At 33.9% G+C, this 17404-nt stretch overlaps 1 protein-coding gene across 4 annotated transcripts in view; it reads left to right on the top strand.

Annotated features, from left to right (window-relative positions):
• The window catches only part of Wdr62 (WD repeat domain 62), a 128297-nt gene that overhangs the window by 10331 nt on the left and 100562 nt on the right, over nucleotides 1-17404 (top strand). For all 4 annotated transcript variants that reach the window (XM_089713325.1, XM_089713326.1, XM_089713324.1 and 1 more), the window contains exon 2: nucleotides 16179-16741. In XM_089713325.1, the coding sequence (XP_089569451.1) occupies nucleotides 16601-16741 (141 nt within the window). In that variant the 5' untranslated portion in view covers nucleotides 16179-16600. The remainder of the gene's footprint in view (nucleotides 1-16178; nucleotides 16742-17404) is intronic.

The raw sequence follows: 17404 nt of genomic DNA, 5'->3' as shown, positions 1-17404 counted from the left end.
GATCTCTTAGTGAGTCCCGAGCACGTAAATTATATATAGAGCGAATGGCTCTTTTCTGTAAGATAAATATAGTTTCTGTATCTGCAGCCCTGCCCCACAGTAGAATTCCATAGGACATAATGCTATGAAAGTAGCTGAAATAAACCAATCTGGCCGTATCTTCATCGGTGAGATGCCTTATTTTTCGGACTGCATATGCAGCAGAACTGAGCTTACCTGCAGCGGTGTTGACATGGGCTCCCCACTGTAGTTTCTCGTCCAATGTTAACCCTAGAAATACAGTAGACTCAGTAGGATGCAATACCTCCCCGTTCAAGGTAATATCTCTGTTCAACTTTTTTACATTAGGAAGTAAAAATTCAACACAAGTGGTTTTTTTGGCATTTAATAATAAATTATTGGCAGTAAACCATTCAGATATGTGTAAAAGAGCACTGTTCACTTCGTCAACATTTGGGTCATGCCTATCCACATTAAAAATTAATGAGGTATCATCTGCAAACAGAACTATTTCACACCTATCCTGCAAATAATAGGGAAGATCATTGATATATACCAAGAACAAGAAGGGACCTAAAATTGACCCCTGTGGAACACCAATGTTAATTGACGCACCGCTAGAACGTTCTCCATTAACAACTACAGTCTGTATCCTATCATGCAGGTATGACGCTATGAGGTTCTGGGCTTTTCCTTTAATTCCATAGTGATTAAGTTTACGTAACAAAGTACAATGTTCAACGCAGTCAAATGCCTTGGAGAGGTCACAAAATATCCCTAGAGCATTTTTTGAGTTTTCCCATGCCTTATATATATGTGTTAGAAGTGCATTCAAAACACAGTGGGGTTTTGGTCGGTAGGAATCCGACATAACCCACGGCCCCTCCCCCGGAGGCCGTGAGTATCTATGAAAGATTTCCCCACTAAAACAAAAAAAAAAAAAGGCCGTAGTTCGGGACGGGGTAAAGGTGATTTTCATGTGATTAAAAATTAAACCTATAGTCCGACCTATAGTAGACTTTTCACTGTAACGATATCGCTATCTATGCGGGTGAAACCGCAGGGCATTGCTAGTCAGAAATAAAGAACATAACTAAAGCGCGTCACACACGGTGAAGATACTATAATATTTTATCTTAAGATACGGTAATATTTTATATTATAGTATCTTAAGGTATCCGGTATCAGCGTTCTGACCATCATTTTTCTTTTTGTCATTGCGTACTAAGACCCTGAGACCCTGTAGATCCGCCATCCTGTTACAAATGACCCACAAAATTTCGGGTGAGTCTGCTAAATAAAACCAGCGTTTAAATATTATTGAAAGCTTTTCCCCATAGAAACCCTTCACATACAGATATTGAAAACACCGTGTATTTTGTGACTCATTGCCGGAGTCAATCTTAAGAAATAAAATATCAATCATTTACCTTTTTACTTTGAGATAGGCCATCATATTTTTTCTCATAAGTCATTTTAATTGTTACGGAACGTAAAGAGAAACTTTGTACTTATATTTACTCACCTTGGAAAAAAAAATGAAGCAGATTGGATTTATTTTTAGTTGCCCCTTGCAATTCTTCTTAGATACAATAATATAAAGTTCATAATCTGACTTTGCTTGTAATTTATAATTTCGCCAAACTTCGTTAACTAACTTTTGTACATTTTGCACTTTCGTCCCAGTATGAGATTTTTTAAAACTTTCGAACAGTTTTTGGTATAAATTGGATTTGACAAGTGAATAGCGCACGGTAATTTCCCTAATGCGCGGTAATTCCCCTAACCAGTTCTCAAAGCGAGTGCCTACGCATTATATGTATTATTTGCAGGAATCCCCGAAAAAACTTAAATAACTAACGATGACGTAATCATCATCTAGACCCCCCCACCCCCCATGTCATCAAAAATAAGCAAAACAGAGACCCCCCCACCCCCCCTTGGTGCTTACGTAATACTTGAACGGCCCCTTATGGTCCAGATGGCTGATAAACATACATATATAATTTTAAATAGATAATTAACACCCAGACACAGAGCAAACATGTGTTCATCACACAAATATTTGCCCCGGGTGGGAATCGAACCCACCACCTCTGGCTTGGAAGGCAGGGCCACTGTCAACCAAGCCATCCGGTCAGTCAAATTCATTATGATTTAGTTGTTGCACGCCAGTGCATACAACCAATAAATATCACTTCCTTTGATTTAAAATACATATAAACAAAATGTGCTGCTTGAAATTGTCCTACATCGAAATACCCCAGCCTCCTACATGCACATTGAAGCAAGTTTATCGTCATCCTTGTTTTCATTTAACGATAATAAGGATAAATCCTTAATTTTATTGTATTAATAAACTCGTTTATGGTTTATTTATATGACTTGTGTATGATCCCGACGCATACTAGGATAATTAAAATTCCCTCACCGAATGAAGAATGCATAGGCATTGTTATAGAACACTGATGGAAGTGTGACGTCATAATGTCCTTAGTATTGTAGTATTTAATATGTGTATTATGGGTATTTTGTAAACAAATGTAATGCTAGTGTATTCTTAAATAGGAGAGGATGTAAACTGGCTTATAATAGTCAATATAATATTGATTTTCGACAGATTTTTTTCTATTTTAAAGCTATATCTGTGCTTGCAAAAGCTTATATTTACAGACAACTGAAATGAGTTGTCTAAGATTGCTCTTAGCGATAAGTCGCTTTCTGCAAACATATATTTGTTATAGATATTTTTGGGAAATTTCGAAGTTTATTAAAATCGCTTCCGCTTCCGCGCCGCCTATCATTAAGTTGCTACCTAAGTTAGGCCCTTTGGAGTTGTGCCAAGAAACTTAGTCACGATGTTAATACGGTTAGGAATTCTGTGATTAACGCTTTGATTGGTCGCATTTAAGATGTGCTTAAGTTATTTTTAAGTTAATGTTTTGCGTGCTTTCGCATAGTTACGTTTTTGCACCGGGAGTCTAAAATGTAACTAATTGCTAGTTACCTAGAACCACTTAGATTTATCTCTACATATTATAAAAAGCGGATTTTGATGAAGGTTTTTTAATAGATAGAGAAAACCTTCCCCACGAACAACTCTATCTATTAAAAAGAACCTCATCAAAATTCGTTGCGTGGTTTTAAAGATTTAAGCATACATAGGGACAGAGATAGCGACTTTGTTTTATATGTACTATGTATTGACGTAGTGAGTAGTGATGATCCAATTTGTAACCACCACCATTAATATAATAAATAATAATATCTTTAAGACCAGTGAAGATTCCTCCAACAAATTAAGACTTAGGTTATTAGAACGACTCGATTGCGGAACGAATGATCCGACAAATCGATTATCTGAATCGATTATCCGATCATTCCGGTACAGTTTTAATTACCGACACAGATACGCATGTAGGTCAGATGATTGTTGACTTTGAAACTTAAAATTTATGGGTATTAATTTTTATTTAGGAAAACGTGTCGATAGATGGCGCTTTAGACACCGGGTGGAGTGACAAACGCGTGAAGTTAAAACAGTTGTTTAGTTTTTTAAATTACTACTTCTTCGCAATATCACTAATTGGTCAATTATGAAAATTGGGATATCTACCCAATTAGGTTAATTCAGTACTAATTGGGATACCTAATTAGATTAATTTATATTCAAATAACTAAAGATTTTCCAAACTAATAAATTTCCTCTCCGATGATATCAAAATAAGGGTCATTAGAAGTACATAATTTGAACCTTATGCATAAAATGACTAACGATACTCTTACTATCGATATCTTTTCCGATTCTTGGTGACATAAGCCGCAAGCTCAAAATTTAATTTTTTACCATAAGATGAAGGAAGAAAAGAACTTTAATACCTACTTTGTTAAAATTAACATGAATTAAAAACTGGCTATTCGTGAACATTGGTCTTCTGTATAATATGCCTTCGAAAACTATTACAGATTCTTAGTAATGATCATCATTCCTTACAAGGGTCGCTAATTCACAGAAACATTTGATTTATAACTAATTATTAAAGTCAACGGAAACGTTAAAGTCCAATTAACCTATCTGTTCTTAATATAGAAGTGCATTAGCTGATCCGTTTGTAAAGTGTCATTGACATAGTAATGAATAATGATGATTGGAAGAGCAATGACTCTATTATACTAGTAGACGCGGCATACGCCAACATCATTGCACTAAAAAACAGCGTAATTAATACATACCTACTTACTAACGCACTATATGGCCCTATACTCCGTCCGATCGCTCCGAGAAAGGGAAACAACATGGATGTCAACATACGCCTTATCTGTTATTAGAAAGAGATGAATATAGAATCTGAGTTAATTAAAAGAACGTCCAGCCACAACGCTGAATGGTGCGTGACTAAGTGAAACTCGGGCACTTAGCTGAGTTTTTTCTTGCCAAAATAGAGAGCGGGAGTATCTAAAGCTTTTTTATATATCATAGTGGAAGAGTCTAGAAGATTCTAATGATATAAGTAAAGAATTTGAATATTTCGCAAAAAATTAATGATAATGCACAAACAGATTAAAAAGTTAAAAGACAAATACGAAACTATTATTATATTGATATCAATATTTTTTTCTGATTTTGAAAAAAAAAAACTACAAATAAAAATTATTGAATTTTGATGTGACTTTCAAAGTTTGCGCGTCAAAGACTAAAAAAAATAATGCTCCCACAGCTTATACACATGTCATAGACTAAAAAAAATCGATAGACACTCACAGATTAGATACCGGATCTATCATTACACCCATAATAGAGGCAATTACTTTCTAACGATAAGATGTATTGATAACTACACTTTCACTATACCGGTTTTAGACTGTGAATACCGGTTTTTTTAGAATTATGAATCATGTATTTTTAATTGAGTTTATAAAAATATTCGGTAGGACTTATAATTGAAAATTCCTAATAATTAATTTTAGATCTTTCCTTATAGACTATCTATAGTAATATTTTATATCTGAAGACTTTGTTTGTTTGCTTAAAAGCGCCAAGGAACCATGGGACCGATTTGAAAAATTATTTCATTGTTACATATTCCATTTATCGAGGCTGGCTATATGCTAAACATCATCACGCTAACCAATAGGAGCGGAGCAATGCGGGTAAAACTGCGGAGCATATAGTTACATATTATTTCCTATATGTACCTAAGTAATTTATAATAAGGAAATGTAGATACAGGTTTTCGTATATATTTTTATTAATTCACATGTGACATGACTTGTTATTATTGTAACATTAAAAAGGACGTAGATTTAAATGGTTTATTAACTTTATAGATCAACAGGAAACAGTTTTAAATCGGGATTTATTACCACTCCCAAAACGCATCATTTAGGAGTAGCCATGCGTTACGTATGAATATACGTTAATGATTCTATTGTCTGTCTGTTTATAGTTTTTAAATAGAGGGGGGGGAACAATATAAGATTAAAATTATGTCTGAACAGTTAAAAGAATGGAGGAATGAATAATTATTACAAAAATTCAATTAGTTTGTTTATATATTGGGACTTGGGAGTGCAAGTTTATAATAATACTAGCTGCGCCCCGCGGTTTCACCCGCGTGGCTCCGCTCCTGTTGGTCTTATAGCGCGATGATAATTGATAATATCATCGCGCCTTAGGCTATTTATATCTCTTATATATAAAACTAGCTTCCGCCCGCGACTCCGTCCGCGCGGATGTGGGTCTTCGCGTAGATGGTTTATTTCTCCATTTTGAGTAACTCTGACAATAACATCTTATAAATATCTATTGGACCCAAATACGGCGAGGCCTATAATAATACCCAACGTGTGTACGCGGTTCTACAGAACAACGTCTATGGATAAAACTGAAAAATTAAGATTATTTTTTTTCTACGTATTTTTCCAGGATAAAAAGTATCCTATTTTACGCCCAGGATAATAAGGTATAATTATACCAAGTTTCATCGAAATCGAACCGTTAGTTTTCACGTGATGCCTTCACATACAGACAGACAGACAGACAGACAGACAGACAGACAGACAGACAAAAATTTTTTTAATCACATATTTGGGTTTGGTATCGATCCAGTAACACCCCCTGCTATTTATTTTTTCAATATTTTCAATGTACAGAATTGACCCTTCTACAGATTTATTATATGTATAGATTCTCGTGTCACAATGTTAGTCTGCATACTCCTCCGAAACGGGTGGACCGATTCTCATGAAATTTTCTGTGCATATCGGGTAAGTCTGAGAATCGGCCAACATCTATTTTTCATATGTACCACGGGCGAAGCCGGGGCGGACCGCTAGTATGTATATAGTCTACTGCCTATAGCCTATAGCAGCCTCGATAAATGGGCTATTTTTTTCAAATCGGACCAGTAGTTCAAACACACTCTTCAGCTTTATAATATTATTATAGAAAGTATAGATAGATGAGCATAATATTACATAATTATAAAATAAACATTGTATCAGAAATTTAGAACGGAACGTGTTATCTATTTACGGCCAATGGTTATTTCATTCCAATCAATCTGCATAGCAAATTTTATTCAAAACGACTGTGTAGATTTTGCGTGAGATTGACACAAAAATCACATTCATATCCATTCACTATTGTAAACAATATATTTACTTTAATATTATAAAGTTCTATAATATAATGAAATAATCGGTTAAGGATCGATTTCTTTTTTAAATTTTAAAGGGTATATTCCGTAGGTCATAGAATAGGTTGTAAACTGTTCTACAGGGTGTCCCGTAAGTAGTGGACCAACGGGTTATGGGGAGTAGAGGGACTTATTATCTAACAAAAATACTAAAATTTATTGTCCTAAACCATAAAGTTTTTGATTTATGCTTTATTTTCAAAATTTGATAAAAATATCATCCACATAAGCATAATATGAACTTTTACCATTTCTGTTTTCATTTTATTCTTATTTTTTTGTTCAAGGTTGTTAAGAATACATAAGTCTTTATAATTAAAATGAAACTCAAGCATAATTAACAACAACAACAAAATTAGACCAAAAAATAGGTAAAATTTTACGTTTGAAAAATTGACGGACTGAAGTTTGAACAAAGCTGGTGTAAAAAAATGTATGGTGACCCTGTGAAACTTTATTTTAAAAACTTCTACGTCTCATACAAATTACAAAAAGGTATAATTGTGTGGTATAAAGTATTTAAAAAAATGTTGAATTGGCGTACAACATTCAAATTAGACCAAGGTTTTTAATCAGTGCGTCCTACCAGTTATGACCTACGGAGCCGAGTCGTGGACACTGACAGTACGACTGGTCCACCAACTTAAAGTCGCTCAGCGAGCTATGGAGAGAGCTATGCTCGGTATTTCTCTGAGGGACCAGGTCCGAAACGAAGTTATTCGCCAGAGAACGAAAGTTACCGACATAGCTCAACGAATAAGCAAGCTGAAGTGGCAGTGGGCCGGTCATATGTGCCGCAGAACGGACAACCGCTGGGGCACACATGTCTTAGAGTGGAGACCGCGGCTCGGTAAACGTAGCGTAGGACGCCCTGCTACACGGTGGAGTGACGACATCCGCAGGGTTGCTGGTCAAAACTGGCGACAGCGAGCAAACGACCGGGCTCAGTGGCGTGCCATGACTGAGGCCTATGTCCAGCAGTGGACAAGTGTAGGCTGAAAGTGATGATGATGATGATGATTCAAATTAGAAATTATCAGGTAGTCAACTCATTAAGTTATTCCGAGAATTATTGCCTTCATGGGCGCGCGCTGGAATTCTTTTGTATTGTTTCTGGCCAATTATAGACGATACTTGAACCCACTATTATTTTCTTTGACTTTCAACTATTTCAGTGACTTGCTTATAGCGCGGAACTCGATTGGTTGATCGATTGATTGAATGTTCGATTGATCGATATATCGATTGATCGATCGATCGATATATCGATTGATCAATCGTTGATTGATCGATTGATCGATCGATTGATCGATTGATCAATTATTGATTGATCGATTATTGATTGATCGATTATTGATTGATCGATTATTCATTGATTGATCGATCGATCGATTATTGATTGATCGATTGATCGATTATTGATTGATCGATTATTGATTGATTGATCGATCGATCGATTGATCAATTGATTGATCGATATATCGATTGATCGATTATTGATTGATCGTTTATTGATTGATCGATTATTCATTGATTGATCGATCGATTATTGATTGATCGATTGATCGATTATTGATTGGTCGATCGATTGATCGATCGATATATCGATTGATCGATTGATCAATTATTGATTGATCGATTATTGATTGATCGATTATTGATTGATCGATTATTGATTGATCGAATGATTGATCGATTATTGACTGATCGATTATTGACTGATCGATTATTGATTGATTGATCGATCGATATATCGATTGATCGATAGAATGATCGATCGATTGATCGATTGATCATTGATCAATTATTGATTGATCGATTATTGATTGATTGATTGATCGATCGATCGATTATTGATTGATCGATTGATCGATTATTGATTAATTGATCGATCGATATATCGATTGATCGATTATTGATTGATCGATTATTGACTGATCGATTATTGACTGATCGATTATTGACTGATCGACTATTGATTGATTGATCGATTGATCGATCGATACATCGATTGATCGATAGATTGATCGATTGATTGATCAATTATTGATTGATCGATTATTGATTGATTGATCGATCGATCGATTATTGATTGATCGATTGATCGATATATCGATTATTGATTGACCGATTATTGATTGATTGATCGATCGATCGATTGATCAATTGATTGATCGATATATCGATTGATCAATTGATTGATCGATATATCGATTGATCGATTATTGATTGATCGATTATTGATTGATCGATCGATCGATTATTGATTGATCGATTCTTGATTGATCGATTATTGATTGACCGATTATTGATTGATTGATCGATCGATCGATTGATCAATTATTGATTGATCGATTATTGATTGATTGATCGATCGATTATTGATTGATTGATCGATCGATTATTGATTGATCGATTATTGATTGGTCGATCGATTGATCGATCGATATATCGATTGATCGATTGATCAATTATTGATTGATCGGTTATTGATTGATTGATTGATCGATTGATCGATTATTGATTGATCGATTATTGATTGATCGATTATTGATTGATCGATTATTGATTGACCGATTATTGATCGATATATCGATTGATCGATTATTGATTGATCGATTATTGATTGATCGATTATTGATTGACCGATTATTGATTGATCGATTGATCGATTATTGATTGATCGATTATTGATTGATTGATTGATTGATCGAATGATTGATCGATTGATAGATCGATTGATCGATTGATAGATCGATTGATCGATTGATCGATTGATTGATTGATTGATCGATCGATCGATTGATCGATCGATATTTAGTGTACAGAGGCTGGGGTCTTCAAATTAAATACCGGATATGCTGAACTACTTTATTACGTTTATAAATTTATACTTTATTACACTTAGGTAGGCGAGTGGCAGGCGACTGGCTCTCGCAGGAGTGTCGCCATTCGCCGCGCCACAAAGCGCTGAATTTACGATATTCGATTACTGCGAATAATAACACACACTACATACACCCCCTTCTAAAAAAAAAAAGACGGGTTGCACTCCGGGAGTGCCGGCAGAAGTGAAAAATTGATTATTAACGTTCAGCATGTTTGATATTTTGGAATGGTCTCCTTATGCATGGAATATAAGGGCTAAAAAAAAATCCGTTTTACGCTTTTTCGATCAGGCCACGTGTCCTGAACTCCTGACGCGAGTTTAAGATTTTATACCCAACGCCGCTAAAGAAGTTTTCACTTCAAAAAGTATAATATTAGAATTCCTCTTTATAATAGAAGTATAGATATAGATTTTAAACCTTAACGTCGATTTGAGTTTACATCATAACTGAATTTGCTATCGAAATATACCTATTATCTTCTTATATATAAAAATGAATCGCAAAATGTGTTGGTAAGCGCATAACTCGAGAACGGCTGAACCGATTTCGATAATTTTTTTTTATTATATTCCTTGAAGTACGAGGATGGTTCTTATGTAGAGAAAACGTAAACATGTACCACGGGCGAAGCCGGGGCGGACCGCTAGTAATTTAATAAATCTATTATGTAATATCATACCAACTGATTATTATCATAGGAATGTGGTCACATTATGTACATATATATAATTATCTGCCTACTTATCTGTCTGTATGTATTTACTTGATATAATTCTAATCATTAGCTTTTAGATTAGAAGGTAGTATATCTCTGTATAAATTGATAGCAATCTACGAATATTTTAGATGTATAAATTTTTGTTTGTATGTTACTCAACCATGTAAAATAGTTGAACAGATTTTGATAAAGTTTGCAATATAATGTCGTTTGTTTTGTTTAAGAAAGATGTCACACATTTTGATATTATTTTTTAGTCTGGCGTGAAATATTTTAATGAAAATGTATTATGTAAATATTAAATTACGCAGCAAAATAAAATAATTAAATAAGCAATCAAGTTTGAAATTAAATTCAAATAAATATGTAACATAATATTTCCAAACAATATTTTCCTTATTTGAACATGTATTTAATGTTTTACATTTAAATGACTAAAAATAATTATGCAAAATAATTTATTAATCGATTATTTAAATAAATGTATAAATGGATTTCGATTAAGTGGCTACAAAGATAGAGGAAAAAAATATCAAAGTCAAAGAGTATAGAGAGCGACCTTATTACTTAAAACAATCTCCGTTTTTAGGGTTCCGTAGCCAAAATGGCAAAAACGGAACCCTTATAGTTTCGTCATGTCCGTCTGTCCGTCTGTCCGTCTGTCACAGCCGATTTACTCGGAAACTATAAGTACTACAGTGATGAAATTTGATGGGAATATGTGTTGTATGAACCGCTACAAAAATATGACACTAAATAGTAAAAAAAAGAATTGGGGGTGGGGCCCCCCATACATGTAACTGAGGGATGAAATTTTTTTTTTCGATGTACATACCCGTGTGGGGTATCAATGGAAAGGTCTTTTAAAATGATATAAAGTTTTCTAAAAAACATTTTTCTTAAAGTGAACGGTTTTTGAGATATCAGCTCTCAAAGTCGTAAAAAGTATGTCCCCCCCCCTCTATTTTTATAACTACGGGGTATAAAATTCTAAAAAAAATAGAGGTGATGCATGCTAATTAACTCTTTCAACGATTTTTGGTTTGATCAAAGTATCTCTTATAGTTTTTGAGATAGGTTGATTTAACTGTAATTTATTATATTTGCTGCTACGGAACCCTTTGTGCGCGAGCCCGACTCGCACTTGGCCGGTTTTATTCCACTATAAGATAGTAACATAACATTAACATTTGTATTGTTATCAAAATTTCAAGTTACCATCTCTAAATTTAAATGTTTATCACTTTACAATCACAAGCTTTCCGCACGCGGAAAACTCGCTATAGTTCCCGTTCCCTTGGGATTTCGGGGGTAAAAACAATCCTATGTATTTTCTTAGGTATCAAACTACTTATGTGTAACAAATTTCATCGAAATAGGTCCAGTTGTTTGATAAGACAGACGGACAGAGTTACTTTCGCATTTGCAATATGTAAATATTAATAGGGGCAGTGTGGATAGCCACCAAGGTTCCCTAAACTACACTGAATTCACTTCAATAAAAAATAGATGGCAAAGAGCAATCCGACATTATATTTTGCACTATACTCTAACATAATTAAGAAGAAAGCAGTATCTCCAAAAAAGGACTGAGTTATGTGGAGCAATTTAATTGTAAATCGTGGTGTTTTCTCTACGTTATAGCCACTTTCGTGTCGGATCTTATTAGCTTGAACAGCGTGCTAAATGCTGGTTTTATTTGTATTTTATCAGATAACTAGCTTCCGCCCGCGACTCCGTCCGCGCGGATGTCGGTCTTCGCGTGGATGGTTTATTTCTCAATTAACTCTGACAATGACATCTTATTAATATCTATTGGACCCAAATACGGCTAGGCCTATAATAATACGCAACGTGTGTTCGCGGTTCTACAGAACAACGTCTATGGATAAAACTGAAAAATTAAGATAATTTTTTTTCTACGTATTTTTCCAGGATAAAAAGTATCCTATTTTACGCCCAGGATAATAATTCACGTGATGTCTTCACATACAGACAGACAAAAATTTTTTTAATCACATATTTGGGTTTGATATCGACCCAGTAACACCCTCTGCTATTTATTTTTTCAATATTTTTAATGTACAGAATTGACCCTTCTACAGATTTATTATATGTATAGATTAGTTAGTTATTTTTTATCTGTGAAGAATTAAAATACATACTTAATTGTAAGGTCAGCTAAATTCTGTTCTCATAGAATGTTTTTTTTTAATTTTTCATTGCTACCCCGCTTTTTTTATCGTAATGATATACATATTGAAGAAAAATATATTCTTATGTGTTTAATATTTATCAAGTACATATTATTATCTACAAAAAATGTTCACTTTACAAGATTTTAATTATTATATTAATAGTGTCACGTTCCATCTTATCGACTTTTATCTCGTACAAAAAATTAGTTCTTTCTATTTTATTTTATTCCTCAAAATAATTAAAAACATTCGAGAATGATTTCGAAAAAATTCTAGATAGGTACTTTATAGAATTCTTATTACTGTGCTATAAAAAAAAATGTTGTGTGGTTTTATGAAACCACGGTAAAAGTGAAACTGTTCGAACGGTTCCGAACACTGCTTTGTGTAGCGCATGTCGCGTAACGGTCGGCTGCCGGCCGCGATACACGCGACATGCGCTACACGCACCAAAAAGTTTGAGACGATGTAATAAAAGTTTCACTTTAATAAGATAAAAATTAAAATGTATCCCTGAAAGAAATTACAGGAAAATCTTGGGATTTGCAACACACGGGAAATCGACGTTTAAAAAAGATTAATTGTTATTTTTTTACTAATATTATCCTGTTTAAGTAAATTGTACATTGTATCTATATACCTACATAAAAATTAAAAATGAATCCCGTTTTCCTTGGTCACGGCATCACGCGGGAACGGGTGGACCGATTTCGATGGTTCTTATGTAGAGAAAATGTAAATATGTACCACGGGCGAAGCCGGGCGACTGCTAGTCTTCTTCTTATATATAAAAACTAGCGACCCGCCCCGGCTTCGCACGGGTGCAATGCTGATACTAAATACACTACAGAAAAACTGTGAACGTTGTATATAAAAACATTACGGCCCGCTCCGGCTTCGCACGGGTATAAAATAGATAGCCGGGCGGCCGGCCGGTACCGCCGCAAAGGCTACGTCCCGCAATTTTTAAATCTGTAATATCTTCGAAAATATTCACTTAAATCATACGGTGTAAAGGGCCATATAGATCTATATTAAATGAACAATGTATTCAAGGTATTTAATTGGTTAAGGATTAATGCTCTATTGGTTAAAATCGCATCGAAAATTTGCCATTTTTTGTCGTAAAAAGTAAATGACAAAAAAAAGTTATTGTGGGTTATCCATAAGAGATAGACATATACCATCGCGGACTTTTCTTTAGACCTTTTCAATGTGTATAATATTTAGTACATTATTTTGATAAAACTCGTAGGCCTCAGCCTGCGTTTGCAATGTAAGCGGAAAAAATGTAATTTTTTACGACATCACATTAGAAACCTCAAAAATAACAGTACTTCTCCACTATTTAATGGATGTTATTATACATATAAACCTTCCTCTTGAATCACTCTATCTATTAAAAAAAACCGCATCAAAATCCGTTGCGTAGTTTCAAAGATTTAAGCGTACAAAGGGACATAGGGACATAGGGACAGGGAAAGCGACTTTGTTTTATACTATGTAGTGATGAATCGCAAAATGTGTTGGTAAGCGCATAACTCGAGAACGGCTGAACCGATTTCGATAATTCTTTTTTTATTATATTCCTTGAAGTACGAGGATGGTTTTTATGTAGAGAAAACGTAAATATTATGTACCACGGGCGAAGCCGGGGCGGACCGCTAGTTTGTTAATAAAATTAGATTAGATACCGTTTATTACTCACTATTTTCTATTTCTGATTCTTTCTGGGCAATTTGCTCCATTCTCCATTTGATAAAATTTGAATAAACGATGTGGTAAAGAAACAATAATTTAAAGTTAACCAAACTGTATAAAAAATAATAAGAGTGATATTGTTAAAAAACGTATTATAAGCAATGACTCTATTATACTAGTAGACGCGGCATACGCCAACATCATTGCACTAAAAACGGCGTAATTAATACATACCTACTTACTAACGCATTATCACCAATACAGTTGTTCTCTCTTTCACTCTCACGGACGAGACATAATACATATCTCACTCATGTACTTCGTAATAACAACTGCCGATTAAAATATAAAAAGAACGTCCAGCCACGACGCTGAATGGTGCGTGACTAAGTGAAACTCGGGCACTTAGCTGAGTTTTTTCTTGCCAAAATAGAGAGCGGGTAACATATCTAGCTTTTTTATATATCATAGATTATAAGTTTTTGGTAAACTATCAATAACACACACTTAGACCTTCGTAAAGATAAAACAATAGCAGCTATATTTTTCATCTGTCACAAGGATTCCCTAAATATTATATAAATTGTAATTGTAATTATATAAATTGTATTAAAATAATTTTTAATTTATTTTATTGTAATCTTTTTATATTATTATTATTTATTTTTTTTTAATTTTAATATTGTAATTAATTGAATGACGATTTTGTTTTAATATGAATGTTTACATTGTTTATAAATAGATATTTTCTAATGTTTGTCAAACTACATACATATATTTTTGTGTAGAGATTATTATAGTTATATAAAAAAAATTTCAATTTTTGTGCATTGAGATAATATTACTACGTATGGAGGAGACACCACGAACAAAATCTGTGCGCCATTTTTTTGCTCTAACTAAGTTTTAAAAATTATTATTTAGTTAGGTACTTAACGATGAAAGTTATTCCTTTGCACTTTTCCGTATTATTTGTATTATTTGTGCAATATCGTAACACACACGAAGGCATGTTTGATGCGTTTCACTTTAAAACCATTAAAAAATACCGCTCAACATACGTCACATGACGTATGTTGAGTGGAACATAAGTGATGTAGGCGGTGTCGTCTCCTATTAATATTATCTCAATGTTTTTGTGTTGGTTTTTACTTTTTATGTATTTTAATTTTATACTTTAAAATTGTAATCTGAATGCCGATTTTATTTTTAATATGAATGTTTACATTGCTAATTAATATATATTATGTCTGTCGAACTTTATTTTTATGTAACTAGATATTATTTATATAAAAAAAAATGAATTTTTAAGTTGGTTTTTATGTAGTTAATTTAATTTAATATTTTAAAATTGTAATTTTGTTTTCCGATTTTATTTTAATATGACTGACATTATTTTTTTAAATAGATATTTTATTGATAATTGTTAAACGTTATTTTGTGTATCTATCAGTTTTTTTTTTGTTCTTAAATCATAACCGTTTTGTAAGGCATGTGGTGTTAGCCTATAATTAATTGTTGCACTTGATTTGTTAAATTGCATTCTCCTTGTATGTCTAAAATTAGTGTTAACAATTGTTGGCTATCCTTTGTAAAATAAATAAATAAATAAATAAATAAATGCAAATTAACAAGGTTCATTACGAAAATCTATTGACATTAAAATAAGCTGTTTAGGACTAAAGTCGCTAGACGCAAGGCCAGTTTCACAATTTGTTTTTTTTAACGATGAGGCATTGTGCAATTCAGCCAGTGTCAAGGCGAAAAAAAGTAAATTGACGTTGTTTCCCGCGTTTTATATTTTATTGAAAAATTCACGTGTACGAACACATTATTATACAATACATTATTTAATATTTTATCGCTGTATACCTTGATCTTTGATAGTGTAAAAAGATATTTATTAGCGGAACCTGCCCATTCATATCGTTGTTTTGTCAATTACCATAATGGTTGTCTGTCTCTTTCACAGGTTCGGCGGTGAGGGAGAGGGAAGCGAGTGTCGAGTCAAAATGCAGAATTCTTGAAACCGTCGTCGCGTTGACTCGTTTTTGTTTTAATTACGACCGAATATATAAATAAAACGCGTTCCATCGAATTATTAATGTGATAAAAGTTATTCGCAGTGTTTTTCGTGTGATAAATACATAACATTCCGTTCAACAAATGCTCAAAATCGCGCGTGAATGTGTTGCAAACATTTAAAAACAAAACAGTTCCTCAAAATGGCTAGTGATTTAACCAAAACGTCCAAGTGAATTGAATAGTGTTTAATCGTGAATAGTGAAGTGTTGTGTTGTGTTTTCGCGTTAATGTTTGTTGTGTATAATCGATCTGTTCGCGCGTTGTATATCAGCGCCATCTAGCGTCGAGTAGTGATGTTAAGTTGACGCGATGGAAGCCGGTTTCATACCGGTGGGTTCGCCGGGCGCGGGCGGGAGCGTTCCGCCGGCCGCCGTTATGGCGCCACCGTCGAATGTTGTTCGCGCGCCTGGGTTGAAGCGCGGGAAAATGGAGGAGGCGATTTCGGATAGGGTAAGTTTAAAGTGAATTGATTTACTATTTTTATAATTGCAGAAAAGCTGTAAAACCTTTTTTTAATAAAAATAATTCACTTATAAAAAAAACATATTTTTCCGATGAGATATTTGAAAAATTACGGCTTCTATATAAGTAACCTATATTATTTTCCCCTTCCGCTATCTATCAGTTATCTATATCTAAACACAAAAACTCACATCCGTAGGTACATATTAGGTACACATCATTCTCTTGAACTGAAAAACAAACAAACATACACTAATTTTAATTTTTAATAGTATTAGATTCATACAATTCAATTAAAAATTAAAATGCTTTGTTCAGTAGAAACATTTGTTCACAATATTTTAGTCAAAAACACGCTTTAATCTCGAATAAGTAAATAAGATTTAAATTAATTTCATTATGTCAAGACTTGAGATCGTAAAACTAGGCCTTTGCGATTCAAGAGCTCTTCAAATATTGAAGTCGGCTCTTGAGATGGAAAGCTGTGAGGATTTTAATAGAATTTTCATTTTACCACGTGTTTATTAAAGTGAAACTTTTATTACATCGTCTCAAACTTTTTGGTCTGTGTAGCGCATGTCGCGTCACGTATCGCGGCTGCCGAGTAGGTATACCTACTCGGCAGCCGACCGACACGCGACATGCGCTACA

The sequence above is a fragment of the Colias philodice genome, chromosome 30 (assembly GCF_061535455.1).
Source record: "Colias philodice isolate Cphi_HAF_F1 chromosome 30, ilColPhil1 Martin Lab GWU primary, whole genome shotgun sequence".
Classification (NCBI taxonomy): Eukaryota; Metazoa; Arthropoda; class Insecta; order Lepidoptera; family Pieridae; genus Colias; species Colias philodice.
Note: the sequence above shows the minus strand (reverse complement) of the source record. Positions and strands in the feature narration are given on the sequence as shown.